The sequence below is a fragment of the Podarcis muralis genome, chromosome 1 (genome assembly GCF_964188315.1).
Source record: "Podarcis muralis chromosome 1, rPodMur119.hap1.1, whole genome shotgun sequence".
Taxonomy (NCBI): domain Eukaryota; kingdom Metazoa; phylum Chordata; class Lepidosauria; order Squamata; family Lacertidae; genus Podarcis; species Podarcis muralis.
Window position 1 is genome coordinate 21,163,500 of NC_135655.1, and position 27,863 is coordinate 21,191,362.

Consider the following 27,863-nt stretch of genomic DNA (forward strand, 5'->3'; position numbering starts at 1 on the left):
ATATGACAAGAGACAAAATATACAGATATTTGTTTGAGAAAATCATGCTGGGTCTTGGTAATCACAGCATCCTTTTCTAAGTGCTCACAGGCAGATTGTTTAATTATCTATTCTAGGACCTTGAAGTCAAGGTCACTGCCAATGTCTTCTCCCCCTCCTGAAGATGGGGAAAACATTTGCCCTCCTCCAGACTGCAAAGACCTCACCTGTTCTCCAAGAATTCCCCAGGATTATAGACAGAGGCTCTTGGATACAGCTCATCAGGCCCTGCAGATTTGAATTCATTTGTAGTTCCATTACCATCTTTTTTCCCTGTCTTAGACTGCAGCTCCCTCTATGGATTATTTTTCCCCCCTGTTATCACCAGGTTGGGCACTGCTTTTCTTTTCAGTGAAGACAGAGGCCAAGTATGTGTTGAGCAGTTCTGCATTCACCCTGACACCGAATATAATTTCTCCATGTTCTCCACACTGAGGACCTACAACTTGCTTGTTCTTCCTCTTCCTTTGGGCATAGACAAAGAAACCTATTTTATTATTTGTAACCTCTCCTGAAAGCCTCAGCTCATTCTGAGTTTTTGACCTACCTGACCTTCTCCCTTTAACTGTTGGCTACTTGTGGATACTACACCTGCATGAGAGATAATAATAAAATACTGTTAACCTGATCTTTCAAATGGCACAGGTGTCTACACCCCCCAAAAGATCATGGAGTGAACGCTAGAGAGCACACTTAAAATAAACAGCATATTTTTTAAGATTGTGAGAAAAGAAAGAAAAATGCCAAGTGATTTTGCAGACAACTCAATCAGTGTTTTATTTGTTCGGATTGGGAACATGTGACAGTAATCACTCTGATACCTAAAAGCATCTTATCAATCTTGCTTCATATTGGAAACTCCATGTTTTCTGTGCTGCAACACAAGTTGAGCAATCATGCCTCAGTAGGATTCGTGACTTTTCCCATGAAGAGTTTCCTCCTGAACAATCACCAACCGAAATGGGCGATTGAACGCCAGTACATAAGGAGGGGATCTAGGAACAATTTTAATGGCAGCAGTAGCTGCAGGTTCAGTGTCATTCTCGTCGACATTTAAATAAGCTTCGTGAATAGCCTGCAAAGAAATACAACAAAAATTAGTGCAAGATTGTGTCTGACTCAGGGTTTTATCCTGAGAAAATCTAGGCCTTCAAAACAAACAAATCCACTAAATGTCTTAAGAAACAACATCATGTGGTCGTTTCTCACTCTGATTACCTATTGATCTGGTTCCTCTAACCAGTTCTAAGCATCATATTTTTGTATCAGTCAGCCTCAAGGAACTGATGGAAACTTCTGAAAATCTTGATGTCAATCTTCTCCATAATTATTTTTCCCTAGTTCTTGTCTCTCTCCCTTACTGTTGATGAGAAGCAAGATCCCCATTCCAGGCTGATTATGAAAAAAAATAGGAACACTTCTTTCATACATACATCATGTATAATATTACCCTATTACTCCTATAATATTATAAACACTAGGTTTCCAAAAGTAGCCAGCACATAAACAGATAAATACAAAAGTTTATATAACTGGATAAAAGACATATTTAGTAATATACTTTAAAAATATGCTGCAGTAATACACACAGCATATGGTTCATCAGCACTATAGTATATTGCATTTTAAAATGGGGTTTCAGAGTTTTTAGGGGTTTTTGAATGTTTTATGTAGATTTTCAATGTCATTGTTCTGTGTGGCACAATGACAATAAAGATATTGTATATATCGTAAAAAAAAATTACAGTGCCTGAGCAGGTGAGACTAAAGCAGGTATGTGATAAATGATACTGTCTGCACAAAGCTTGCAAATATATCAGATTTCTCCTCCTTCTCCAATGCTAACTGCAGTCTTTGCAAAGCAACTGATACCGAATCATCTGCTCTAGAAAATTCTGTGTCAGAGGTGGGGAAACTGTGGCCCTCCTGATTTTTTTGGATCCCATCAGCCCCAGATAGCATGACCAAGGGAAGAGGGAGAGCTGAGGCTTAAGAGTCTCTCCATCAGTTCTGTTGGGAGACCAGCTCCATTGGGGCTCCCCCCTCAACTGTCATCAAGCACCACTCATGCCATTAGGCTATAGCAGAGGGAGAGATGGGTTTTTGGTGGCTCTTAATCATCATAGCTGGAATAGCAAATATTTTTGGCTCCTCCTCTCCATGAGAGATGGGATTGTGGTTCAAGTACCCCAAATTATGTTCATTTGATCATAATTCAGACAAGAGGATACCTCTGGTGGAAAATGGAGGATGTAAGAAAATATAGATCAACCTGTAGAATTTTGAGAAGCCTACCTTGGAAATCTTCACCTCACGCTTCCCAGGAATTTCAGAGAGGTCTGCTTGTTCTATTCGCCTGTTGAAAGAGGAACCAGAGGCTAGTGAGGTATTGCTTTGGAGGGAAAATGTGCCAGGGGAATTTTGGGTGTCATATGGCAGGACAGAATTCTAATCAAAGGTGTGCTCTCCCAAGCCCACATTCCTAGCATGTCTGCACTCCTGTCTCAGCGATGTCTGTGCTCAATTGATCCTGTTCTGGAATTACAAGGGACTTGGTCTTTACACAGCCTATCACTACCCCTCAAACTCACAACAATATACTTACACCTACAAATATGTACTACACTCTTTCCACTATAGCATGTACACTTACTGTGATTTTTTAGAATTCCTCCATTTTAACAAAACATCTTTACTAAGAGCATTTTCCAACTGCTTCATTTTTCCTTGGTCAGGAAGAATAAATAATGCTGAAACGTTGCTCTTGTAAGGGAGCTTCACAACCTTGCAGGACAGGATCTTATCATGGTAAGTCTCAAACCAGCTGACTTTGTTCATCATAGGGACTTTCACCTTTGATTCCTCATCCACATAGAAGTCTCCTTTTCTTGTATTTAGAGAATTGAAAGGTTTTTCCCAATTGGCTTATGGAAAGAACAATAACAGTATACATGTCATTTAGTTCTTCAAAATATTAATTGTCATACTCAGAGCTTTTAATAAGAGCTCCTGTTTTTGTGGCATCTTACTGTGCTGAGATACCTGCCTTTATAGCTCTGTTCTTAATCTAGTTCCCAATTACTTAATATCATTAAAGCCAAGTCCTGACAAAAGCTGACTCAACATAGTTGTTCTAGCTCCCAGTGACACTAGGGCCAAGGCAGTAGAAATGGTCAGAGGGGGAAAGAAAATGTTCTTTTCAAGAGTATGTATATGATTGGTTGCATTATTATCAGGTTAATGAAATGTTTAAAAAGGATTGTAAAGAGTGCGGTTATGTGGAATAGGATTCAAAATTTCAAAAAGAAATACTAAGTAACGACTATAAAATTTTATCAAAAATGTACAAATTGTTGCTGGAATGGTATACAAAAGATGAAGAAGTTAAATTGGTGATGGTACATTGGGCCAGGGATTTTGGATATAATATACAATTGGATGATTGGATAAAACTATGGAATGAAAGATTAAGATTTACGGCATGTACTGCGTTAAAGGAAAGTGTTATGAAAATGGTATATAGATGGCATATTACACCAGTAAAACTTGCAAAATGTATAAAACATGTAATAAGTGTTGGAAGTGTAAAGAAAAAGAAGGGACATTTTATCATATGTGGTGGGAATGTAAGAAAGTGAAAGGCTTCTGGGAAATGATTTATAATGAATTGAAAAAGATGTTAAAATATACATTTGTTAAGAAACCGGAGGCTTTTCTTTTAGGAACCGTAGGAAATGAAATATGTAAAAAAGACTGTAAAGTTTTCCAATACGCAGTAACAGCGGCGAGAATACTCCTGGCCCAAAAATGGAAACAGGAAGAATTACCGACGGTTGAAGAACGGAGATTGAAATTGACGGACTTGGCAGAACTGGATAAACTAACAGGGAAGATTCAATATTTGCAAGACCAGAAGTTCATCGAGGACTGGGGAAAATTTACAGATTATCTGAAAAATATATGTGATGAACAGACAACGCTTGTAGGTTTTCAAGATGTTCTGTGAAAATATGAGGAATATTGCAAAAAAAGAGAATAAGGCTGGGGAGGGTATATTTTAAAGGCAATATTAAAATTAGAAAATGTGTAAACAAATAAATAAAACGGAAGATAGGCTGAGAAACTGAGGGAAGTCAAAATAAGAAAAATATTATGTGATAAATTCTGATAATGGTTGTATAAATTTGTATTTGAAAATGAATAAAAATATTATAATAAAAAAAGAAAATGTTCTTCTCACCAGTCTCTAAAGGTCGTAGTAGAATTGGACTATCTTCACAGAAGGCAAATCTCTGTCACCTTCAGCAAGAGGAGAATGGTCATGGTCCTCCTTGTGGTCAAGAGTATGGTGACAGTGGGCAAAAGCACAGAGCCCAGCCAGAAGCAAAGACAGGTAGGTGTGAGGCATTGTGTTCCTCTGGAAGTTCTCTGGGGGGAGGGGATCACATTTAAAAATGATCATTGCAACTATACAACGAAGGATGTTGGCATTGGGTTTAGGTGTATTTTATATTAACACGGCAGACAATCTTTATTTGTTGCTTTTGTCCTTTCCGGTCTCTTAAGCTTCTCTGGTACTGTTGTGCGGAGGACTCTGGCTTGCATTTCAGCTATTGTCTGGCATTCTGGCAGAAAATTTAAAAAATCCCACTTTTCCCCCTTTGGGCAGAATATTAGGGACAAAGTGATCTTTGTTAAAACCCATGTTTTTGTTTTTTTAAAAAGAAACAAACATGCCAGCACTCATCCTGAAGAATCATCCTGAAGTTGCTATAGGAAGTTCCAAACATTTAACAATTAAAAAATAAATAAATGGTGCCAGTACTGTGTGTCCCCAGAAAAAACACAGGTTTAAACCTTTGTCAATGACCCAAAATGGAATAAGGTAAAATAAAGCAAAAATTGCCTGATGCTATTTCTTTTTTCATTTTATCTTTCATTTTAATTTTGCATTGTTACATTCAGTTACACCTTTTATCATTCTTTACAAGACATACTATCAACATATATATTACTGTCTATTCATTTTTCTGATTTATACCATTGTGACTTCGCTCCATCCATGCTCAGCTTTCAATATTATTCATTACTATAATATTGTGTTAAGGAAAATTATTTACATATTCCCCATTAGTCACTTTTCTTCTTTTAACCTTAACTTTACGAACTTCAGTCAATGCATATCAATAAATTTGTTTTGAAACGATGTTTTGTCATGTATTCTTCCACACATTCCCATTCTTTCTTTAATTTTTGATTTGATTGGGATCTAGTAGCTGCTGTCATTTTAGCCAGATCTATAAATTCACAAAGCTTGCTTTGCCACTCCGCTACTGAGGGAATGGTGTCCCCTTTCCAGTTTTTGGCTAATGGTAGTCTGGCAGCATCTGCGGCACATAAAAACACGTTTTTCTTATCACTGGGGATGTCTTTTGAGACTAAGCCCAGTAGAAACGCTTCTGGCTTTTTCTCAAATGATGTTCTAACATCTTTTTTAGTTCTTCGTGAATGCTGCTCCATATTTTTCTTATTTTCCCACATCCCCACCATACATGATACATGGTTCCCTCCACCTCTTGACATCTCCAACACAAATTTTATTTTAGTTTGTATATCTTGGCTAGTCTGACGGAAGTCATGTACCACCTACATGACTTCAGTACGTGCCTGATGCTATTTCTAACCACCCTTTGCAACTCCCCATTTCTAAAGCTGCTTCTATTCTGCAGCCTCCTTTTCAACCCATTTTTCACTATCACCTCCTTTTTCATACCTGCTCCTCTTCTCTCCTTTCCTGACATCTCCACTGGCACACAGACCACCCCCATGGTACCCTCCAAGCCACCCTCTGCTGTAGCAGCATCGGGAAAGGCATGCCTGATACTTACAGAACGTTCAGAGGTGTCTCTGGGAAGAAGCAGGGAAAACTCTTTCCAGTAAGTGGCTATTTATGTTGGGGCACTGTCTCCTTCATTAAACACAACTGACTAAGCCAAGAACAACAAATATTGACTATGGCTTGCATTGCTGGATACCATCATCATCAATCTTTTTTATGCTCCAGAGACCCAACAAATCATTACAAAGCAATACACAATTCATACAGGTACCTCCAGGTTAAACAAGCATTTTATTCGGAATATAGGGATCGTTGGTTCTTGCAACCACCGATAAAAACTTTGCCACTGCTAATGTTCCAGCGTTTGTCCTGTCTTCCAATAGGAACCTGACATAGTGAGCCTCTGATTTTCCCGAGAAAGGTACCAGCAATGGTAATAACAGTTCAGCCCTGGCTTGCTCATATTTTGCACAGTGCAACAAAATATGTTTTATGGAATCGATGTCTTGAGCACACAAGCAAAGTCTGTCCTGGTAGGGAACTCCTCTCAACCTGCCATCCAACACTACAGAAGGAAAGACATTTAGTCTGGCTTTGGTGAAAAGCCTTAGATAATTTGGTACTGTCAGATTTTTAATGTAAGATGTTAACTTAAAGACATGCCCATATTGTACTCCTACTGCCAGCAGACTAAAGAATGCGTGTGATCGAGATCGCAAGTCACTGTGTGTATTAACCTATAATCTTTGCTTTAACGTCTTTAGGGCACCTTCATAACTCAGGTAATACATTTGGGAGGGGTGACAGACCAATAGAGGTGGCTTTTTTAGCTATAGTTTTCTGCCATTTGCTGACAAATTCCTCATTGGTCAGGTGTTGGTACAAACCCTTCCCTAGATCAAACACTGAAATCCTGAGCCAATGTTTTAGGGCAGCCCACCACGCTTTAGTTGAAATTGGGCATTCACCAGCTTCTAACAGAAGTATGGAGTTGAGGACACAGTTGGGTACCTGCAGCAGAGATCGTAGAAATTTTGCCTGAAAGCCATCTACCTTTGGCAGGTCCCCATTATGCCAGGCATTTGCAGCGTACAGGAGTTGGGAAACGGGTTTTGCGTTGAAAACCCTTAAGGCTGCTGGAACATATTTGCCTAACTTTGTGAAAAAGAATCTGAGTATGGCTAGCTTTGTGATCTCTGCCTCTTGAAGGGAGGTTTGCCAGTGGTGCTTCCAAGATCCTGTATGATGAATTGTGAGCTCTAGAAAACTGAAGTATTTGATCTGTTCAAGGTTATGGCCATCCAGCACCCATTTAGACCGGGAGAAGCTTTTTTCAAAAACTAAAATTTTAGATTTTTCTTAATTTATGGATAAACCATTTCCAGAACAGTAATCAGAAAAATTCCTCAGCAGATAATTCAAACCAGGTCTGGAATGTGAGATGATGGCCGCGTCATCCACATATAACAACAAGGGGGTCCTACTTATTCCTATTTTTGGAAGGTGTCCATTAAGCTCTCTTCTAGGTCATTTAAGAATAGACAAAACAATGTGGGGGCCAAAATGCATCCCTGTCTCACCCCCCATGTCATCCTGATACTGTTCGATAACTGTCCCTGCTGACTTTGGTTCCATTGTACAGGGCTTTTATAAGAAAGAGGAGTCGTTTGTCCTGCAAAATCAAATTTAATTTGGACCATAGCTGGGATGTGGGGATGGAGTCAAACGCTGATTTCAGATACACGGAGGCCACAAAGAGTTTACCCTGTAGAGGCCTGGTATACTTCTCGGCTAGGAAGGAGAGCATTAGACAGTGGTCTGATGTTGAATGGTTCTCACGAGAGGCTGCCTGGGCTTCAGATACTATATTATGTTCATTTAGAAAAGTTGTCAGTTTGCTACTGAGGAATCAGACATACAGCTTCCCAATTATTGAAAGCAGGCTAATTGGCCTATAATTGGAGGATACATTTGGGTGGCCTCTCTTAGAGATTGGGACTACTATAGCATGTTTCCAGCTATTTGGTACTTTACCCGAGTTATTTACTACCGTAAAAAGTGCTGCCAGAAGTGGAGCCCACCAGTGCTGTTTTGATGTAATCAGTTCCGCTGGGATAAAGTCTTTCCCCGGAGCCTTTCCGCTCTTCAGATTCCCAATTAATGTATGGACTTCCTCCACAGTAACCGGCCTCCAATGAGGGAGCAGTGGTAATTCTGCCCTGTCATCATCCTGGAAGCTGGAAGGGAGGTTTGGATTTTCCATAAATATATTTCTGAAGTGGTTCTCCCAAACCTGAGCTAGAATGGCACAGCTGGGGGCTGAAGAATTGCCAAAAGAGTTTAGTTTCATTGTTTAGTGAGGCATTCAATAGCAGGGACCAGGAATTTTTTTAGGACTGCCTTTTTTTGAGGCCAAAAGGGATTTATACTCTTTTTTGATTTTGAAATAAGATGGAGGTAAAACCGCAGAGCCTAGGGCTTGCCGATCAGAAGGTCAGCGGTTCGAATCCCCGTGACGGGGTGAACTCCCGTTGTTCGGTCCCTGCTCCTGCCAACCTAGCAGTTCGAAAGCACATCAAAGTGCAAGTAGATAAATAGTACCACTCCAGCGGGAAGGTAAACGGCGTTTCCGTGTGCTGCTCTGGTTCGCCAGAAGCGGCTTAGTCATGCTGGCCTCATGACCCGGAAGCTGTCTGCAAACGCCTATAGAGCGAGATGAGCGCGCAACCCCAGAGTCGGTCACAACTGGACCAAATGGTCAGGGATCCCTTTACCTTTAAGTAATTTAGTCCAGCGTTTCTATAGGCCAAATAAGCGTTCCTTAAGGCTGCCTTCTTTGTGCGGTACTCTTGGTCAAACCAACAGCGCCCTTTAGCAGTGTGTGCCTTGCCAGCTGAGTTTATGTTGACAGAGACCACATCCTGCAAGGACTCAATGAGTTTTTTGTAAGCTGTCAGGGAGTCATCTATTGATAAATTGTTTATTATAACTGATCTTAACTTAATTGCAGTTTGTGAATTCAATCTATTCTCAACTGCAATTGCTGTCTCAGGTGTCTTTTTTTCCCTACGCAATGCTGGATCATTTGCTTTATCTATTTCCTCATGTTCTATGTAAGAGAGCTGAATTGAATTTTGACCAGTAGTGGAGACAATTAGAGAATTAGAGGTAGGTGTCGCTTTCGGTCCTATTATCGATGTTGAATTTTTAAATTGATTCGAAGGCCTCCCTGTTAGTGAGACAGTAGTCTACTATGCTGGCTCCATTTGTATTTATGAATGTGTACTCGCCTTCTCTGTCCCCGGGGAGTGCCCCATTAGCACTGATAAGGTCAAGACTTATTTGTAAAAAAATCCAGGCAGAAGCCAGCAGAGTTGATTTGACAATCTTTTGAATGTCTACGAGGGGGTGGGTTTAGAAAGAGGGCACTATTTTCCTTTAGATCTCTTAATATTGGGAATTTTATTTCCAAGCTATCATCATTTGAGCCTATTCTGGCATTCATATCTCCCATTAGGTAAAAAGGCGATCCAAGGTACTTAATTTGTAGGGAATAAAGGAAACTATGGAATTTACGCCATGTGCTCTCGATCTGTGTTTGCTCTGTATATGGTGGGATATAAGCTGAAACAAGAATGATACTCTTGGATTCCAGATGCAAAGTGATCCCCAGTGCCAGCTGCTCAAAAACTGAGCACTCAGTAACCTGTGACACCAATTGAGTGGAAACCAGAATTACTAGCCCCCCCCCCCCCCGGTCATCCCCTTCCGAGCGGTTTAGAGGCCTTGATTTCATAGGCATGGTAACCATCGAGAACTATGTTGTCAGTTGCCCACATTTCCTGTAGCATTATTATGTCAAAACATGTTATATATTCACGAAATGGCTCGTCCCCTAGTTTGTTGGCCCAACCCGCTATGTTCCACGAGATAATGTTAAGGCTGCATGTTCCATAACTGGCTTCGCTTCATTGTGGTGGGGAAATTGTTATCAGCTCTCAGACTGGTTCAGTAGTGATGCAACCGTTCTTAGGATATGCACGGTGTTGTTGTTCTCGGGGTTGAGTTGCAGCATTTTCCCGATTTCCTGGCATCGACGGTGTTATGTGAATTGCTGGGACCATCGGGGGGGGGGTCTTCGTCAAAGACAATTAAATCAGTCTCTGGCTTTCTGTGTGTCACATTTCCCTTCGGAGGAGCGTCACTTGGCATTGGCTGATCAGATTCTAGTAAAGAGTGGTGAAATTCTGGATCTGCCAAAGGCGTAATGGAGTGTCCTATCTTTGATTTATCTAGTTTGGGCTGGCGTTCTTTGTATGTTTGGCCTTTTTGCTCTGACGTTTTCCTCCCCAAGGGAGTGTTACGGCTGGGTTCACCGCATGTATCCATATTTGATGGCCCTTCCGAATGAATCATGGCCCTATGGTGAAAGCCCTTCAGTGGAGAGGGCGTTGATTGCTTGGGGTCGGTCCGGCTATACGACAAGTTGGGCAGTAGTTGTTTTCGTTCTGTTTCTTTAAAAACGCGCCTCAACTCAATATTATAATCCTGTAAGAGGGCTTTATATTTCAGGAGCATTTTAGGGGTAGCTGAGTTAGAAAATGTCAGCATGAGTCTAGTGTGCTGGGGGTCCGTGCAAAGCAAGTTTATCGCGATCAGAGTGTTGCAATGGATATTTAGTAAAAGTTTAAAGTTTCTCTTCACACTGTTGATTGATTTCCAGTAAGGCAGCATACCATTGAAAGGATATATATCGAGAGCTACTTGAGTGCTTCGTAGGATCAGGTCCCTACTTTCACTTTTGTTGTTTTTATTATTTGTAGTCTCTTGGTTATCAAGTCCAGACTGGTTACTGTTGGGAATCAAGCCTCTATCGGGAGAAGCTGGCAACTCTCCCAGGCACCCGGCTTGATCTCCGGTGACCTCCCTGGCTCCATTCCCCAGCAAACGCAGGCTAGGTCTCTATAGGCGACCCTTCCCAGCGTGGGAAGAGCACACCCACTCTTTCCTGCTTCCCCAGCAGGGAATAGAGATAGTCAGAAACGTCTATTTACATGGTTTTATTTCTGACTCTTCAGCATTACAGAAAACATGTCTGCTCTCTTCAAACATCGGCAAACAAGTGACAAAGACTTCCTGTACAATCACAAGAGGAAGGTCTCATATTACACTCTGAGCAAATTCCGGTGAACTGCCCTGTGAACTGACTGGATCGCTGTTTCCCACAGTCAGCCAAATCACATGATGTCAACAAGCTGGATGTCTGCAGCTGCGATGAGCTCATATGCTGACATCCTCCCCCATATGAATCTTCGTTAGCTGCTGACAAAGCTTGGTCCAGAGAAGAAGACAAACAGTTGTTATACATATAACAATCCCCTGTTGTTTCAGTTCCACCTTTGGAACTACCCGCCACTGGTTTCCCCAGTGTACTTCTCTGGTTGTCTGCTTTCCAAGGAATGAGTGCTCCTGCATTACCTTGGCTAGGGAATGTAGTGTTACGCTTAGCAATTCCCTGTCGCGTCTTTGTCTCTGACTTAGACACACCTTTCACCTTTCTTGAGTTGTCAACAATAGTAACACATGCCACAGATGAGTTAGCAAACTCTTTGGAATACCTCTTGGGTGGTACACCCTTTGTAACTCTCTCAGACCTGCGTATGAGGTGCTGATCCTCTTTGCTGACTGGTTCATTCTCAGGACTCTTTGGAGAACCAGTTCATCCTTAACCTGTGAAGGTCTAGACACTGTGTGAGATTTCCTCTCAATGACTGTGTCAACAGAGCTGTTTGAGGTATCTGTGTCACTCTCAGTACCACCATAATCAGAAAAATCAGAAAAATCAGAATCATCATCTGAATTGTCTTCAGTGGGAAATGTGTGAACAATTACTCTCCCCTGTTCAGGAGCACTTTCTAGAATTTTGTGAGAATCACCTGACCAGATTCAGACAAAATTACTCTGTAGAGACCCTTTTCATAACCCACAAAAATGCCTCTTGCATTCTTTACTCCACCTGGAGTAAAGACATGAGACATGAGACAAGACAAGGCTCTTTAATCCCTATTGGAAGCTCCCAGGGAGAGGGGAAACTCTGATGCCTGCCTGCGTATCTGACATCCAATAGCGATAAGAGTGAAAATGTTCATGACACTTTAAATGGGAAGGATGGCAACTAGGCAATGAAACTGCGGGGGCATTTAACAGCAATCCAAGGAAGCCAAAGCACTGTAGGATAAAATGCACGTGTCTAAGACATATGACAAGAGACAAAATATACAGATATTTGTTTGAGAAAATCATGCTGGGTCTTGGTAATCACAGCATCCTTTTCCAAGTGCTCACAGGCAGATTGTTTAATTATCTATTCTAGGACCTTGAAGTCAAGGTCACTGCCAATGTCTTCTCCCCCTCCTGAAGATGGGGAAAACATTTGCCCTCCTCCAGACTGCAAAGACCTCACCTGTTCTCCAAGAATTCCCCAGGATTATAGACAGAGGCTCTTGGATACAGCTCATCAGGCCCTGCAGATTTGAATTCATTTGAAGTTCCCCTGTCTTAGACTGCAGCTCCCTCTATGGATTATTCCCCCCCCCCCCTGTTATCACCAGGTTGGGCACTGCTTTTCTTTTCAGTGAAGACAGAGGCCAAGTATGTGTTGAGCAGTTCTGCCTTCACCCTGACACCGAATTTAATTTCTCCATGTTCTCCACACTGAGGACCTACAACTTGCTTGTTCTTCCTCTTCCTTTGGGCATAGACAAAGAAACCTATTTTATTATTTGTAACCTCTCCTGAAAGCCTCAGCTCATTCTGAGCTTTTGACCTACCTGACCTTCTCCCTTTAACTGTTGGCTACTTGTGGATACTACACCTGCATGAGAGATAATAATAAAATACTGTTAACCTGATCTTTCAAATGGCACAGGTGTCTACACCCCCCAAAAGATCATGGAGTGAACACTAGAGAGCACACTTAAAATAAACAGCATATTTTTTAAGATTGTGAGAAAAGAAAGAAAAATGCCAAGTGATTTTGCAGACAACTCAATCAGTGTTTTATTTGTTCGGATTGGGAACATGTGACAGTAATCACTCTGATACCTAAAAGCATCTTATCAATCATGCTTCATATTGGAAATTCCATGTTTTCTGTGCTGCAACACAAGTTGAGAAATCATGCCTCAGTAGGATTCGTGACTTTTCCCATGAAGATGACGGTATCAGTTTCCTCGTCAACAGTCACCGACAGAAACGGGCGATTGAACGCCAGTACAGAAGGAGGAGATCTAGGAACAATTTTAATGGCAGCAGTAGCTGCAGGTTCAGTGTCATTCTCGTCGACATTTAAATAAGCTTCGTGAATAGCCTGCAAAAAAATACAACAAAAATTAGTGCAAGATTGTGTCTGACTCAGGGTTTTATCCTGAGAAAATCTAGCCCTTCAAAACAAACAAATCCACTAAATGTCTTAAGAAACAACATCATGTGGTCGTTTCTCACTCTGATTACCTATTGATCTGGTTCCTCTAACCAGTTCTAAGCATCATATTTTTGTATCAGTCAGCCTCAAGGAACTGATGGAATTTTCTGAAAATCTTGATGTCAATCTTCTCCATAATTATTTTTCCCTAGTTCTTGTCTCTCTCCCTTACTGTTGATGAGAAGCAAGATCCCAATACCAGGCTCATTATGCTAAAAATACGAACACTTCTTTCATATATACATCATGTATAATATTACCCTATTACTCCTATAATATTATAAACACTAGGTTTCCAAAAGTAGCCAGCACATAAACAGATAAATACAAAAGTTTATATAACTGGATAAAAGACATATTTAGTAATATACTTTAAAAATATGCTGCAGTAATACACACAGCATATAGTTCATCAGCACTATAGTATATTGCATTTTAAAATGGGGTTTCAGAGTTTTTAGGGGTTTTTGAATGTTTTATGTAGGTTTTCAATTTCATTGTTCTGTGTGGCACAATGACAATAAAGATATCGTATATATCGTAAAAAAAATTACAGTGCCTGAGCAGGTGAGACTAAAGCAGGTATGTGATAAACGAGACTGTCTGCACAAAGCTTGCAAATATATCAGCTTTCTCCTCCTTCTCCAATGCTAACTGCAGTCTTTGCAAAGCAACTGATACCGAATTATCTGCTCTAGAAAATTCTGTGTCAGAGGTGGGGAAACTGTGGGCCTCCTGATGTTCTGTTGGGAGACCAGCTCCATTGGGGCTCCCCCCTCAATTGTCATCAAGCACCACTCATGCCATTAGGCTATAGCAGAGGGAGAGATGGGTTTTTGGTGGCTCTTAATCATCATAGCTGGAATAGCAAATATTTTTGGCTCCTCCTCTCCATGAGAGATGGGATTGTGGTTCAAGTACCCCAAATTATGTTCATTTGAACATAATTCAGACAAAAGGGTACCTCTGTGGAAAATGGAGGATGCAAGAAAATATAGATCAACCTGTAGAATTTTGCGAAGCCTACCTTGGAAATCTTCACCTCACGCTTCCCAGGAATTTCAGAGAGGTCTGCTTGATCTCTTCTCCTGTTGAAAGAGGAACCAGAGGCTAGTGAGGTATTGCTTTGGGGGGAAAAATGTGCCAGGAGAATTTTGGGTGTCATATGGCAGGACAGAATTCTAATCAAAGATGTGCTCTCCCAAGCCCACATTCCTAGCATGTTTGCACTCCTGTCTCAGCGATGTCTATGCTCAATTGATCCTGTTCTGGAATTACAAGGGACTTGGTCTTTACACAGCCTATCACTACCCCTCAAAATCACAACAATATATTTACACCTACAAATATGTACTACACTCTTTCCACTATAGCATGTACACTTACTGTGATTTTGTAGAATTCCTCCATTTTAACAAAACGTCTTTGCTAAGAGCATTTTCCAACTGCTTCATTTTTCCTTGGTCAGGAAGAATAAATAATGCTGAAACGTTGCTCTTGTAAGGGAGCTTCACAACCTTGCAGGACAGGATCTTATCATGGTAAGTCTCAAACCAGCTGACTTTGTTCATCATAGGGACTTTCACCTTTGATTCCTCATCCACATAGAAGTCTCCTCTTCTTGTATTCGGAGAATTGATAGGTTTTTCCCAGTTGGCTTATGGAAAGAACAATAACAGTATACATGTCATTTAGTTCTTCAAAATATTAATTGTCATACTCAGAGCTTTTAATAAGAGCTCCTGTTTTTGTGGCATCTTACTGTGCCGAGATACCTGCCTTTATAGCTCTGTTCTTAATCTAGTTCCCAATTACTTAATATCATTAAAGCCAAGTCCTGTCAAAAGCTGACTCAACATAGTTGTTCTAGCTCCCAGTGACACTAGGGCCAAGGCAGTGGAAATGGTCAGAGGGGGAAAGAAAATTTTCTTCTCAAGAGTATGTATATGATTGGTTGTATTATTATCAGGTTAATGAAATGTTTAAAAAGGATTGTAAAGAGTGTGGTTATGTGGAAAAGGATTCAAAATTTCAAACAAAAATACTAAGTAACGACTATAAAATTGTATCAAAAATGTATAAATTGTTGCTGGAATGGTATACAAAAGATGAAGAAGTTAAATCGGTGATGGTACATTGGGCCAGGGATTTTGGATATAATATACAATTGGATGATTGGATAAAACTATGGAATGAAAGATTAAGATTTACGACTTCCGGTGGAGCGCGATCTGGTCGCAAGCGAGGGATTCTTCGCTGAGAAGAATCCCGGCTATTTCGGGTGGGAAAGGGGTGTTACAGGGCGCGGTAGCCCCCTACAAAGCCTCTGGAGGGTGTCCAGGGGTGTCTGGTTCCCGGCAGTACCCTTAAAGCTGCCTGTCTGGCTGTCAGGTAACGCCCAAAAGGGGCGAAGAGTACGGCGGAACGGCTTAGTGGGCTATCGGGAAGCCATTGCTGCATCCGAATAGCGAAGCCCCAAGCTTGCAAAGAACAGCGCTTCGCTCTCAAAATTAAGAAATTTGGACCTAAATCAACCTAAAACTGCAAGACCTGGAACTAAGGAAGGCTCCGAAATAATAAAGATTTCTGCCCCCCCCCCCCGATTTTGGCTGTCATCTGGAATCAGCTTTGACGCAGCAACATATGTAGAGCTGGAAAACGAAAGTAAGTTGCCGCTAGTGGCTATTGTTTCCATTTTCCCTGTAACTCTTAGAAACAAAATAAAGAAGCTAAAAGTAACTTTGCCAAGTTCTAAAGAGGTTGAAAGAAGTATCAGATTTAAAAGGGGGAACAGAAAGGAACTGTTGTGGTGAATAGAGATCTTTGATGGAACGGAGGACATATAGAGAGCCAAGTTCTTTGTCTTCCCACTTTCGCTTTTAAAGATAAAGAAAAGAGACACAGGGGACACAGAAAGGGGACACAGGGGACACAGAAAGGGCTGAAACAAACAGGGGAAGGGCTGAAAGCAAACAGGGGACACAGAAAGGGCTGAACTCCTCAATGCCTTCTTTGCCTCAGTCTTCTCCGATAAAGAAAACAATGCCCGACCTGAAGAATTTGGAGCAAATGATTCAGCAGAGGAAACACAGCCCAGAATAACTAAGGAGATAGTACAAGAATACTTGGCTAGTTTAGATGTATTCAAGTCTCCAGGGCCAGATGAACTGCATCCAAGAGTATTAAAAGAACTGGCAGATGTGATCTCAGAACCACTGGCAGTCATCTTTGAGAATTCCTGGAGAACAGGCGAAGTCCCGGCAGACTGGAGGAGGGCAAATGTTGTCCCTATTTTCAAAAGGGGGGAAAGAGAGGACCCAAATAATTATCGCCCAGTCAGTCTGACATCAATACCAGGGAAGATTCTGGAGCAGATCATTAAGCAAACAGTCTGTGAGCACCTAGAAAGGAATGCTGTGATCACCAATAGTCAGCATGGATTTCTGAAAAATAAGTCATGTCAGACTAACCTGATCTCGTTTTTTGACAGAATTACAAGCCTGGTAGATGAAGGGAACGCAGTGGATGTAGCCTACCTTGGTTTCAGCAAGGCATTCGACAAGGTGCCCCATGATATTCTTGTAGAGAAGCTGGTAAAATGTGGTCTATGACTATGCTACCACTCAGTGGATTTGGTAAAATGCGGTCTATGACTATGCTACCACTCAGTGGATTTGTAACTGGCTGACTGACTGAACCCAAAGGGTGCTCATCAATGGTTCCTCTTCATCCTGGAGAAGAGTGACTAGTGGGGTGCCACAGGGTTCTGTCTTGGGCCCAGTCTTATTCAACATCTTTATCAACGACTTGAATGATGGACTCAAGGGCATCCTGATCAAATTTGCAGATGACACCAAACTGGGAGGGGTGGCTAACACCCCAGAGGACAGGATCACACTTCAAAACGACCTTGACAGATTAGAGAACTGGGCCAAAACAAACAAGATGAACTTTAACATGGAGAAATGTAAAGTATTGCACTTGGGCAAAAAAAATGAGAGGCACAAATACAAGATGGGTGACACCTGGCTTGAGAGCAGTATATGTGAAAAGGATCTAGGAGTCTTGGTTGACCACAAACTTGAAATGAGCCAACAGTGTGACGCGGCAGCTAAAAAAGCCAATGCAATTCTGGGCTGCATCAATAGGAGTATAGCATCTAGATCACGGGTGGTGCTGTAGGTAAAAGCCTCAGCGCCTAGGGCTTGCCGATCGAAAGGTTGGCGGTTCGAATGAGACAGTTAATGAACTTGATGAGACAGTTAATGAACTGAAAGGGCAAATAAAAGAGGTTTCCAAAAGAACACAATCACTAGAAGAGGGATTGAAAAAGACAAAACTGGAGATGAGGGAAGTGAAACAAGAGGAAGAAAGGATGAAGGTGGAGATGATAGAAATAAATAAATCGCAGGAGGAAATTAAAGATGCAATTGCTATGAATGAACTGAGACAGAGGGAAGTCAACCTGAGGCTGAGATCTGTACTGGAAATACAGAATGAGAATGTTTAAGAGAGACTGATCACAGAAATGACACAGTGGCTGGAGATTCCAGTAGAAGAAGTAGCAAAAACAGTACAAAATGCATTCAGGATGAGAGTAAGAACAACTAAGGCAAGGAAATTTCCAGGGGACTGTTTAATCACGTTAAAAGATCGAGAGATGAGAAATTTGATACTACAGAAGAATAGAGAGAAAAGATTATATATAGATGGAAATTACCTCATCATCTTTAAAGATATTCCGATAAGGCTGTTGAAATGAAGAGATCCTTACAAGCCACTGGTGCAGATTCTTAAGAAGAACAAGATTGATTTCAGATGGGAATTTCCAGAAGGAATTTCCTTTTTCTACAAAACTAAGAAACATAAGTTGACAAGCCCTGAAGAAATAGGGAAGTTTACGAGAAGATACAAAGAATTGCAAGTGGAAGAAGAAGAAGTCAAAGGTGCAGAAGGAGGAGCAGGATCCAAGGACGAGTCAGAATCGGTGGAAGAAGAGAGTTCCGAAAAAGAAGAAGAAGTAGGAGAAAAGGAAGACAGGTTATAAGTAAATCAACGTAAATTTATTTAATTGGTCTCTATCATGGCTCTAAAATTATGGAATTGGAATATTAATGGGATGAATGATAAAAAGAAACGAAATAAAATTGAACAATTTCTAAAAAAGAAAAACTTGGACATTATATGCTTACACATGTGGCAAGGAGACACAGAAAAATTTTGATCAATAAAAGACTAGGGAATGAATTCATATCTTCAGACAAAGAAAAAAAGGGGTTGTTTTATATATCAAAAACAAAATTGAATCTCAACAAATATTCAAAGACGAAGAAGGAAGAATTATAGCAGTTCAGATCAAATGGCAAGGCGAAAATTTAATAATTGTCGGGATGTATGCACCTAACGGAAATAAGACTGAATTCTATAAAGCTTTGGAAGAAAAACTTTTTGAATATATGGATCAGAAAATCATAATAATGGGAGATATGAATGGAGTGGTTTCACTGGGAATGGACAGATTAAGAGAAGGAACAAATAAAGAAGGGAAACTACCTAGGACTTTTTTTACAATGACTAAGAATTGTAACTTGATCGTTATTTGGAGACTTAGACACCCATTGGAGAAGCAATTTACTTACTACTCAGAACCGAATCAGTCAATGTCAAGAATCGATCAAATATGGGTATCGAATGAATTGACTCCAAGAATCCAACAAATTGAAATGCAACCTAAAGTAATCTCAGACCACAGTGCAATAAAAATGGAACTAAAAGGTTTTGAAGAAAGAATCTTTAGATGGAGAATCAATGATTATTTGTTGGATGATCAGAGGATTATAGAAAAAGCACAAAAGAAATTAACGGAATATTTCATAGACAATTCCAACAAAGGTACAAAGATGAATATTGTTTGGGACGCAAGCAAAGCAGTTATGAGAGGATTCTTTATTCAGCAGAACTCACTGAAGAACAAGCATAGGGAAAAAGGGAACAAAGAAATCTTAAAGCAGATTATGGACAATGAGCAAAAATTAATTTAAAAACCAAATAATTCAAAAATCAAGCAAGAAATCAAGACACTCCAAACAATTTGCAATGATAATAAATAAAGAAGTAGAATGGAATGTGAAAAGGTTACGACGGAAAAACTTTGAGTTCGCTAACAAATCAGGTAAATGGCTTGCGTGGCAAATCCAAAAGAGAAAAGAACAGAATACAATTAACAAAATTATCATGAATGATAAAGAGACAGTTAATTCAAAAGAATTTAGGAAATGATTCTTGGACTTTTATAGGCAATTATATAGAAATAAGGAAAGGAATTGTCAGAGCTGGCTCCAGGTCCCAGCTCACAGAGGACCCACGCTAGCCGGTAGTAATGTACAAAAGTCTTTATTGAAGTACAGTTTCCATTTCCAAGCCGCAGCGCCCCAGCTCTACGTCTTAGAGGCTAGACCGGCGAAGCTCCATCTGAGTCTCCACCCCCTGTACACCAGCTTAAGACTCTAACCTTACTCCACCTCTTCCGTCTCTCCTTTCTCCTCTGGGTCCTTCTGCCCCCCGGGGTCTCCTACTTTCTGGACTCTTCTGACGCTGACGCTGACCCCCCTGACTCCTCCCCCTCCTTTCGGCGGGCTTTGGGACCTGGCTCCCTATCCGGGCTGCCAACTGCGCCGCCCTCCTGTACATTTGAACTTGGCGCGCGCGCCCAGCCTTCCACCTTCCTCTTGACCGTTTCCTCGCTCTCCGATGGAGGCGTGGCCAATCCTGACTCCTCTCCTCCCGCTGGCGGTGAGCCTCCTGGTCCCGATACCTGGGACTCCTCCCCCCTACTGCGCTCTGGTGGGGAAGCTGGTCCTGATTTCCAACTGCTGCTCTCTGAGTCCCCTCTGGCCCCTTCTTCCTGGGGTGTCCCCCTTGGCACCCCCCTTGCTCTGACCATGGGAGCCCCTTTCTGTGAATCTTCCGATTCGCTGGAAAGGCTCAGAGACCTCGGACCGCTGTCATCGCTAACATTTCCTTCGGATTCCTCCCCCTCGCTCTCTATTTCCTCCCTTTCCTGTGCCTCTGCTCCTGAGCCCCTGACAGGAATGATATGAAGAAAATAGAAAAAAATTTAAAAGATAAAAAGGTGCAGAAGATCCCGACAGAACAAAAAGACCAGCTGAACACCCCAATAGAAGTTGAAGAGACCAAAGAGGTAATAAAAGAACTGAAGAGGGGAAAGGCTCCGGGACCAGATGGATTTACATTGGGATATTACAAAGAAATGAGAAATGTTTTGATGAAACCATTGAAAGAAGTTATGAATAATATCCTAAAAGCAAGGGAGATCCCAGAAACGTGGAAAGAAGCATTTATTACTTTGATTCCAAAACAGGATTCGGACTTAACACAAGTTAAAAATTACAAACCTATTTCATTGTTGAATACGGATTACAAAATATTTGCGGGGATTTTAGCAAAGAGAATGAAAAAGATATTGATAAGGATTATCCACAAAGACCAAGCAGGGTTTCTGCCAGGCAGACAAATGAAAGATAATGTAAGGAATATAAGTAATATTTTGGAATATCTGACTGCCAGGAATGAGAAACAAGCGATATTAATGTTTGTGGATGCTGAAAAGGCATTTGACAATGTAGTATGGGATTTTGTGCTGAAAAATCTGGAGTATATGGAAGTGGGGAAAGAGTTTTTCAATGGAATCAAGGCAATATATACAGAGCAGAGAGCTAAACTGATAGTAAACAATGTAGTTACAGAAGATATAAAGATATCTAAAGGAACAAGACAGGGTTGTCCGCTCTCGCCATTGCTATTTATAATGGTCCTAGAGGTCTTTTTGAACATGATTAGACAAAACAGATCAATTAAAGGGGTGACAGTAGGTCAGAATGAATATAAAGTCAAAGCCTTTGCCGATGATCTGGTTATAACGTTGGAAGAACCAATGGAAAGTGTTAAAGAAGTATTGAAGGAGATTGAACAATTTGGAAACGTGGCCGGGTTTAGATTAAATAAGAAAAAGACTAAAATAATGGTTAAAAATATGGAGCATAATACGATAGAAATAATGCAACAACAGACAGAGATAGAGGTGGTGAAGAAAGTAAAATACTTGGGAATTTGGTTAACTCCTAAATTTGTGGTCAGGAAAAATCCATGCCAAATTGCTGTCCTATGAGATCTCGCCCACTGAATTGCTCAAACTGGATCTAAATGTGGCAAAAAGGTGTATAAATCAAAGGCTGGATGATGCGGAGCTATACCAAAATTTCGTAGCTGGTGGTGGAGCCTGCTCGCCGTTAAATTTCGGCATAACCCCTATCTACCGCGCTCCGTCCTACTTAACATCGCTTATGGCTGCGTCTCACCGTTATGCCTTCATTAGAGCTAGGTTCAATGTTTTTCCAACAAACGTGCTGAGACATAGATTCACTAAGGGCCAAGTCCCTTCAATGTGTGCTTGTGAAATGAAAACATCTGAATCTTTACATCATGTTATGTTTATCTGCCCTTTGTACAGTTCAGCCCGTGCTAGTATTCTAAACCCCATAATCCAGCCTATGGCTGACAAACCAGTAGACCTACAGCTTGCCTGTGTACTTCAAGATGTGGATCCTTATATTACCCTACAGGTTGCTAAATTCCTAACAGCCGTCCTCTCGCACAAGAGACGGAACGGAATGTTAGCTGATTATTGATAGTCACAAGAATTTTCTATAATGACATCAGATATTGTTTTTAGTGTAGTGCCAAAATTTTTAATCTTAATTTTAATCTTTTTTATGAATGGCTAATATCCGTCCTTGTGAGTTGTGAACTGTGCTATACTACTTGTGGTTTGTATGAGTCCGCTGTTTTATTTGATTTGTTTTGTTGTGTTGTGCTTCATGATGGGCGTAATAGCCGAATAAATATTTGTTTGTTTGTCCTAAAAATATCGACCTGTTCCAGAATAATTATGTACAGGTTTGGAAGGGAATAAGGAATGACCTGGAGGTGTGGGGTAGAATGAAACTGTCTTTTTGGGGCAGAATTTCCACGATAAAGATGAGTGTGCTTCCAAATATGTTATTTTTATTTCAGACTATCCCCATTATCAAGGGGATAGGGATCTTTAAGGACTGGCAAAGAGTGATTTCAAGGTATATATGGCAGGGTAAGAAGCCAAGAATAAAATTTAAATTATTAACAGATGTGAAAGAAAGAGGAGGCTTCGCCCTGCCAGATATGAAATTATATTACGAAGCAGCATGTCTATGTTGGTTAAAGGATTGGATTAAACTAGAAAATATGGAATTGCTAGACCTTGAAGGTTTTGATAACAGATTTGGTTGGCACGCTTACTTATGGTGTGACAAGAAAAAAGTTCATAAAGGCTTTGGGAACCACATTTTCAGGAATTCGCTAATATGAGAGGTAAATGGGCTACGTATGGGGAAATGGTAACTAAAGAAGGAGGAAAATGGAAATTAAAACCATATGAACAAGTTAAAGATCATGTGTATGATTGGTTGCATTACTTCCAGGTAAACGAAATGTTCAAAAAAGATATAAAAGAAAGTGGTTATGCAGAAAAAGACTCTAAGTTCCAAATAGATATAATAAATAATGAATATAAAATTTTGTCAAAAATGTATAAGATATTGTTGGAATGGTACATGAAAGATGAAGAGGTTAAATCGGTAATGATACAATGGGCCAAAGATTTTGGATATAATATTCAATTTGAAGACTGGGGAAAATTGTGGAAAGAAAATTTAAAATTTACTGCATGCACGGCGTTGAAAGAAAATGTTATGAAAATGTTTTATAGATGGTACATCACACCGGTAAAACTTGCAAAAATGTATAAAACATGTAATAAGTGTTGGCATGTACTGCGTTAAAGGAAAGTGTTATGAAAATGGTATATAGATGGTATATTACACCAGTAAAACTTGCAAAATGTATAAAACATGTAATAAGTGTTGGAAGTGTAAAGAAAAAGAAGGGACATTTTATCATATGTGGTGGGAATGTAAGAAAGTGAAAGGCTTCTGGGAAATGATTTATAATGAATTGAAAAAGATGTTAAAATATACATTTGTTAAGAAACCGGAGGCTTTTCTTTTAGGAATTGTAGGAAATGAAATATGTAAAAAAGACTGTAAACTTTTCCAATACGCGGTAACAGAGGCGAGAATACTCGTGGCCCAAAAATGGAAACAGGAAGAATTACCGACAGTTGAAGAATGGAGATCGAAATTGATGGACTTGGCAGAACTGGATAAACTAACAGGGAAGATCTGATATTTGCGAGACCAGAAGTTCATCGAGGACTGGGGGAAATTTACAGATTATCTGAAAAATATATGTGATGAACAGACAACGCTTGTAGGTTTTCAAGATGTTCTGTGAAAATATGAGGAATATTGCAAAAAAGGGAATAAGGCTGGGGAAGGTATATTTTAAAGGCAATATTAAAATTAGAAAATGTTTACACAAATAAATAAAATGGAAGATTGGCAGAGAAACTGAGGGAAGTCAAAATAAGAAAAATATTATGTGATAAATTCTGATAATGGTTGTATAAATTTGTATTTGAAAATGAATAAAAATATTATATATAAAAAATAAAATGTTCTTCTCACCAGTCTCCGAAGGAAGGTCGTAGTAGAATTGGACTATCTTCACAGAAGGCAAATCTCTGTCACCTTCAGCAAGAGGAGAATGGTCATGGTCCTCCTTGTGGTCAAGAGTATGGTGACTGTGGGCAAAAGCCCAGAGCCCAGCCAGAAGCAAAGACAGGTAGATGTGAGACATTGTGTTCCTCTGGGAGTTCTCTGGGGGGAGGGGATCACATTTAAAAATGATCATTGCAACTATACAATGAAGGATGTTGGCATTGTGTTTATGTCTACTTTATATTAACATGGCAGACAATCTTTATTTGTTGCTTTTGTCCTTTCCGGTCTCTTAAGCTTCTCTGGTACTGTTGTGCGGAGGACTCTGGCTTGTATTTCAGCTATTGTCTGGCATTCTGGCTGAAAGATTTTAAAAACCCACTTTTTTCCCCTTTGTGCAGAATTATAGGGATAAAGTGATCTTTGTTAAAACCCATGTTTTTGTTTTTTAAAAAGAAACAAACATGCCAGCACTCATCCTGAAGACTCATCATGAAGTTGCTATAGGAAGTTCCAAACATTTAACAATTAAAAAATAAATAAATGGTGCCAGTACTGTGTGCCCCCAGAAAAAGCACAGGTTAAAACCTTTGTCAATAACCCAAAATGGAATAAGGTAAAAGACAGCAAAATTTGCCTGATGCTATTTCTTTTTTCTTTTTATCTTTCATTTTAATTTTGCATTGTTACATTCAGTTACACCTTTTATCATTCTTTACAATACATACTATCAACATATATATTACTGTCTATTCGTTTTTCTGATTTATACCATTGTGACTTTGCTCCATCCATGCTCAGCATTCAATATTATTCATTACTATAATATTGTGTTAAGGAAAATTATTTACATATTCCCCATTAGTCACTTTTCTTTTTTAACCTTAACTTTACGAACTTCAGTCAATGCATATCAATAAATTTGTTTTGAAACGATGTTTTGTCATGTATTCTTCCACACATTCCCATTCTTTCTTTAATTTTTGATTTGATTGGAATCTTTTTTAAAAAAAATATTTTATTCAAGATTTTAAACATTTTCACCCAACACGTATAAACCCTAGGGCAAGTCCACCAGAGGTGAAAGAACGTTCCTTCAGTTTCTCTACATTTCCAACATTTATTGTCAGGCAAGTGATATATTTTTGCAAGCTTGACTGGGGTCATGTACCACCTGTATATCATTTTCATAATATTTTCTTTTAGGGCATTACATGCCGTAAACTTCACACCGGTGGTCCATAACTTTTCCAAGTCAGCAAACATAATGTTGTACCCAATGTCCTGTGCCCATTTTATCATGGCTGACTTAACCGTTTCATCTTGTGTATTCCATTTTAGCAGCAAGTTATACATTTTTGAAAGAACCTTAGTTTTAGATTCTAGCAGTTCTGTTTCTAGCTTCAATTTTTCCACCTGGAATCCTATCTTTTTGTCCAAATTAAAAACTTATTTAATCTGAGCATAATGTAACAAGTCCCGCACTTTATCTTTTAGTTCCTCCAAACTCTGCAACTTCCAAGAATCTCCATCTTTTTCTAGTATTTCCCAATATTTTGGCCAATTGGCCTCCATGGTAAGTCTTTTCTGAGCCTTAGCTTCCATTGGTGACAGCCACCTTGGAGTCTTATTTTCTAATAGATCTTTATATTTTATCCAAACATTAAACAATGCTTTCCTGACAATATGGTTCTTGAAAGCCTTATGACTTTTCACCTTGTCGTACCACAAATATGCATGCCATCCAAATACATTGTTAAAACCTTCCAGGTCTAAAACATCAGTATTTTCAAGAAGTAGCCAGTCTTTCAGCCAGCAGAACGCTGCTGCTTCATAATACAGCCTTAAGTCTGGCAGGGCAAACCCCCCTCTTTCTTTAGCATCAGTTAATATTTTAAACTTGATTCTGGGCTTTTTGCCCTGCCAGACAAATTTGGAAATGTCTCTCTGCCACCTCCTGAAACACTCCATTTTATCCATAATCTGTAAAGTCTGGAACAAGAAGAGCATCTTTGGCAATACATTCATCTTTATAGCAGCAATTTGGCCCAACAAGGAAAGTTTCAATCTAGACCAACTTTCTAGATCCCTCTTAATTTCTGACCAACATTTTTCATAGTTATCCTTAAACAAACTCAGATTCTTGGCTGTTATATTTACCCCTAGTTATCTCACTTTCTTAACCACATTTAAGTCTGTCTCTTTCTGAAACCTTTCTGATTCTAAAGGTGTCAAGTTTTTTTCCAATACCTTGGTTTTCTGCTTGTTTAGTTTAAATCCTGCCACCCGACCAAACTCATGAATCAATTGTAATACCCTTTTCGTACTAGATTCTGGCTCCTGTAATGTCAAAACCAAGTCATCTGCAAAAGCTTTCAGTTTATACTGTTTGGCTCCGACCTGAATTCCTTCCACCAGCTGGTCCTCTCGAATCATGTTCAAAAGCACTTCCAGGACCGAAATAAACAACAAAGGGGAAATAGGGCAACCTTGTCGTGTTCCTTTTTCAATTTTGAACTCTTCTGTCACCACATTGTTAACTATCAATTTAGCCTTTTGTTCTGAATAAATTGCCTCTATACCATTTTCAAACCCCCGTCCCACTCCCATCCCCTCCAAATTTTTCTTCATAAACCTCCATGAGATGTTGTCAAAGGCCTTCTCCGCATCTATAAATATTAACACTATTAATGTTAATGTTTGTTTGCAAGAGTTCCAAAATGTCAATAATATTCCTTGTATTGGTAAACAAGTGTGTACCTGGGAGAAAGCCTGCCTGGTCCTTATGAATCACTTCATTTAAAACTTTTTTAAATCTACTTGCTAAAATATCTGCAAAGATTTTGTAATCCACATTTAGGAGGGAGATGGGACGGTAGTTCCTAAGCTGTGTCTTTTCAGTTTCTGAAATCAAATTTTTGATTTGATTGGAATCTAGTAGCTGCTGTCATTTTAGCCAGATCTATAAATTCACAAAGCTTGTTTTGCCACTCCGCTACTGAGGGAATGGTGTCCCCTTTCCAGTTTTTGGCTAATGGTAGTCTGGCAGCAGCTGTGGCACACAAAAACACATTTTTCTTTTCACCGGGGATGTCTTTTGAGACTAAGCCTAGTAGAAACGCTTCTGGCTTTTTCTCAAATGATGTTCTAAACATCTTTTTTAGTTCTTCGTGAATGTTACTCCAGAATTTTTTTATTTTCCCACATCCCCACCATACATGATACATCGTTCCCTCCACCTCTTGACATCTCCAACACAAATTTGATTTTAGTTTGTATATTTTGGCTAGTCTGACGGAAGTCATGTACCACCTACATGACTTCAGTACGTGCCTGGTGCTATTTCTAACCACCCTTTGCAACTCCCCATTTCTAAAGCTGCTTCTATTCTGCAGCCTCCTTTTCAACCCATTTTTCACTATCACCTCCTTTTTCATACCTGCTCCTCTTCTCTTCTCTCCTTTCCTGACATCTCCATTGGCACACAGACCACCCCCATGGTACCCTCCAAGCCAACCTCTGCTGTAGCAGCATCGGGAAAGGCACGCTTGATACTTACAGAACGTTCAGAGGTGTCTCTGGGAAGAAGCAGGGAAAACTCTTTCCAGTAAGTGGCTATTTATGTTGGGGCACTGTCTCCTTCATTAAACACAACTGACTAAGCCAAGAACAACAAATATTGACTATGGCTTGCATTGCTGGATACCATCATCATCAATCTTTTTTATGGTCCAGAGACCCAACAAATCATTACAAAGCAATACACAATTCTTACAGCCTACCTCCAGGTTAAACAAGCATTTTGTTCAGAATATAGGGATCGTTGGTT

General features: G+C 40.0%; 2 protein-coding genes across 6 annotated transcripts; both read right to left on the reverse strand.

Annotated features, from left to right (window-relative positions):
- Positions 1-790: 790 nt before the first annotated feature.
- On the reverse strand, positions 791-27,598 carry LOC144326943 (serine protease inhibitor A3N-like). Of its 5 annotated transcripts, none has more exons than XM_077924375.1 (6): positions 27,474-27,598; positions 4,280-4,467; positions 3,867-3,988; positions 2,693-2,963; positions 2,335-2,395; positions 791-1,114 (listed from the first exon to the last, which is right to left on the reverse strand). In XM_077924375.1, exons 4-6 carry the CDS (start codon positions 2,878-2,880, stop codon positions 941-943), a joined length of 423 nt encoding a protein of 140 aa, XP_077780501.1. In that variant the 5' UTR covers positions 2,881-2,963; positions 3,867-3,988; positions 4,280-4,467; positions 27,474-27,598; the 3' UTR covers positions 791-940. The 5 variants fall into 5 exon arrangements, 3 of the variants coding, with proteins under 3 accessions (XP_077780501.1, XP_077780493.1, XP_077780498.1); XM_077924367.1 differs by lacking the exon at positions 27,474-27,598 and adding an exon at positions 5,928-6,063; XM_077924372.1 differs by lacking the exon at positions 27,474-27,598 and adding an exon at positions 5,813-5,969.
- LOC144326945 (alpha-1-antitrypsin homolog) lies at positions 12,910-27,631 on the reverse strand. The gene is made up of 5 exons (XM_077924385.1): positions 27,594-27,631; positions 24,002-24,117; positions 14,748-15,018; positions 14,389-14,449; positions 12,910-13,247 (listed from the first exon to the last, which is right to left on the reverse strand). Exons 3-5 carry the CDS (start codon positions 14,933-14,935, stop codon positions 13,056-13,058), a joined length of 441 nt encoding a protein of 146 aa, XP_077780511.1. The 5' UTR covers positions 14,936-15,018; positions 24,002-24,117; positions 27,594-27,631; the 3' UTR covers positions 12,910-13,055.
- Positions 27,632-27,863: the final 232 nt, after the last annotated feature.

Bases quoted from the DNA above. Each gene is read 5' to 3' on its own strand.
- LOC144326943 (XM_077924375.1), bottom strand. From the start codon at position 2,880: ATGATGAACAAAGTCAGCTGGTTTGAGACTTACCATGATAAGATCCTG. The intron at 2,396-2,692 runs GTAAGTGTACAT...CTCTTTCAACAG, and splicing joins AGGAATTCTAAAAAATCACA to GCGAATAGAACAAGCAGACC. The intron at 1,115-2,334 runs GTAGGCTTCTCA...ATTTCTTTGCAG, and splicing joins GTGAGGTGAAGATTTCCAAG to GCTATTCACGAAGCTTATTT.
- LOC144326945 (XM_077924385.1), bottom strand. From the start codon at position 14,935: ATGATGAACAAAGTCAGCTGGTTTGAGACTTACCATGATAAGATCCTG. The intron at 14,450-14,747 runs GTAAGTGTACAT...CTCTTTCAACAG, and splicing joins AGGAATTCTACAAAATCACA to GAGAAGAGATCAAGCAGACC. The intron at 13,248-14,388 runs GTAGGCTTCGCA...ATTTTTTTGCAG, and splicing joins GTGAGGTGAAGATTTCCAAG to GCTATTCACGAAGCTTATTT.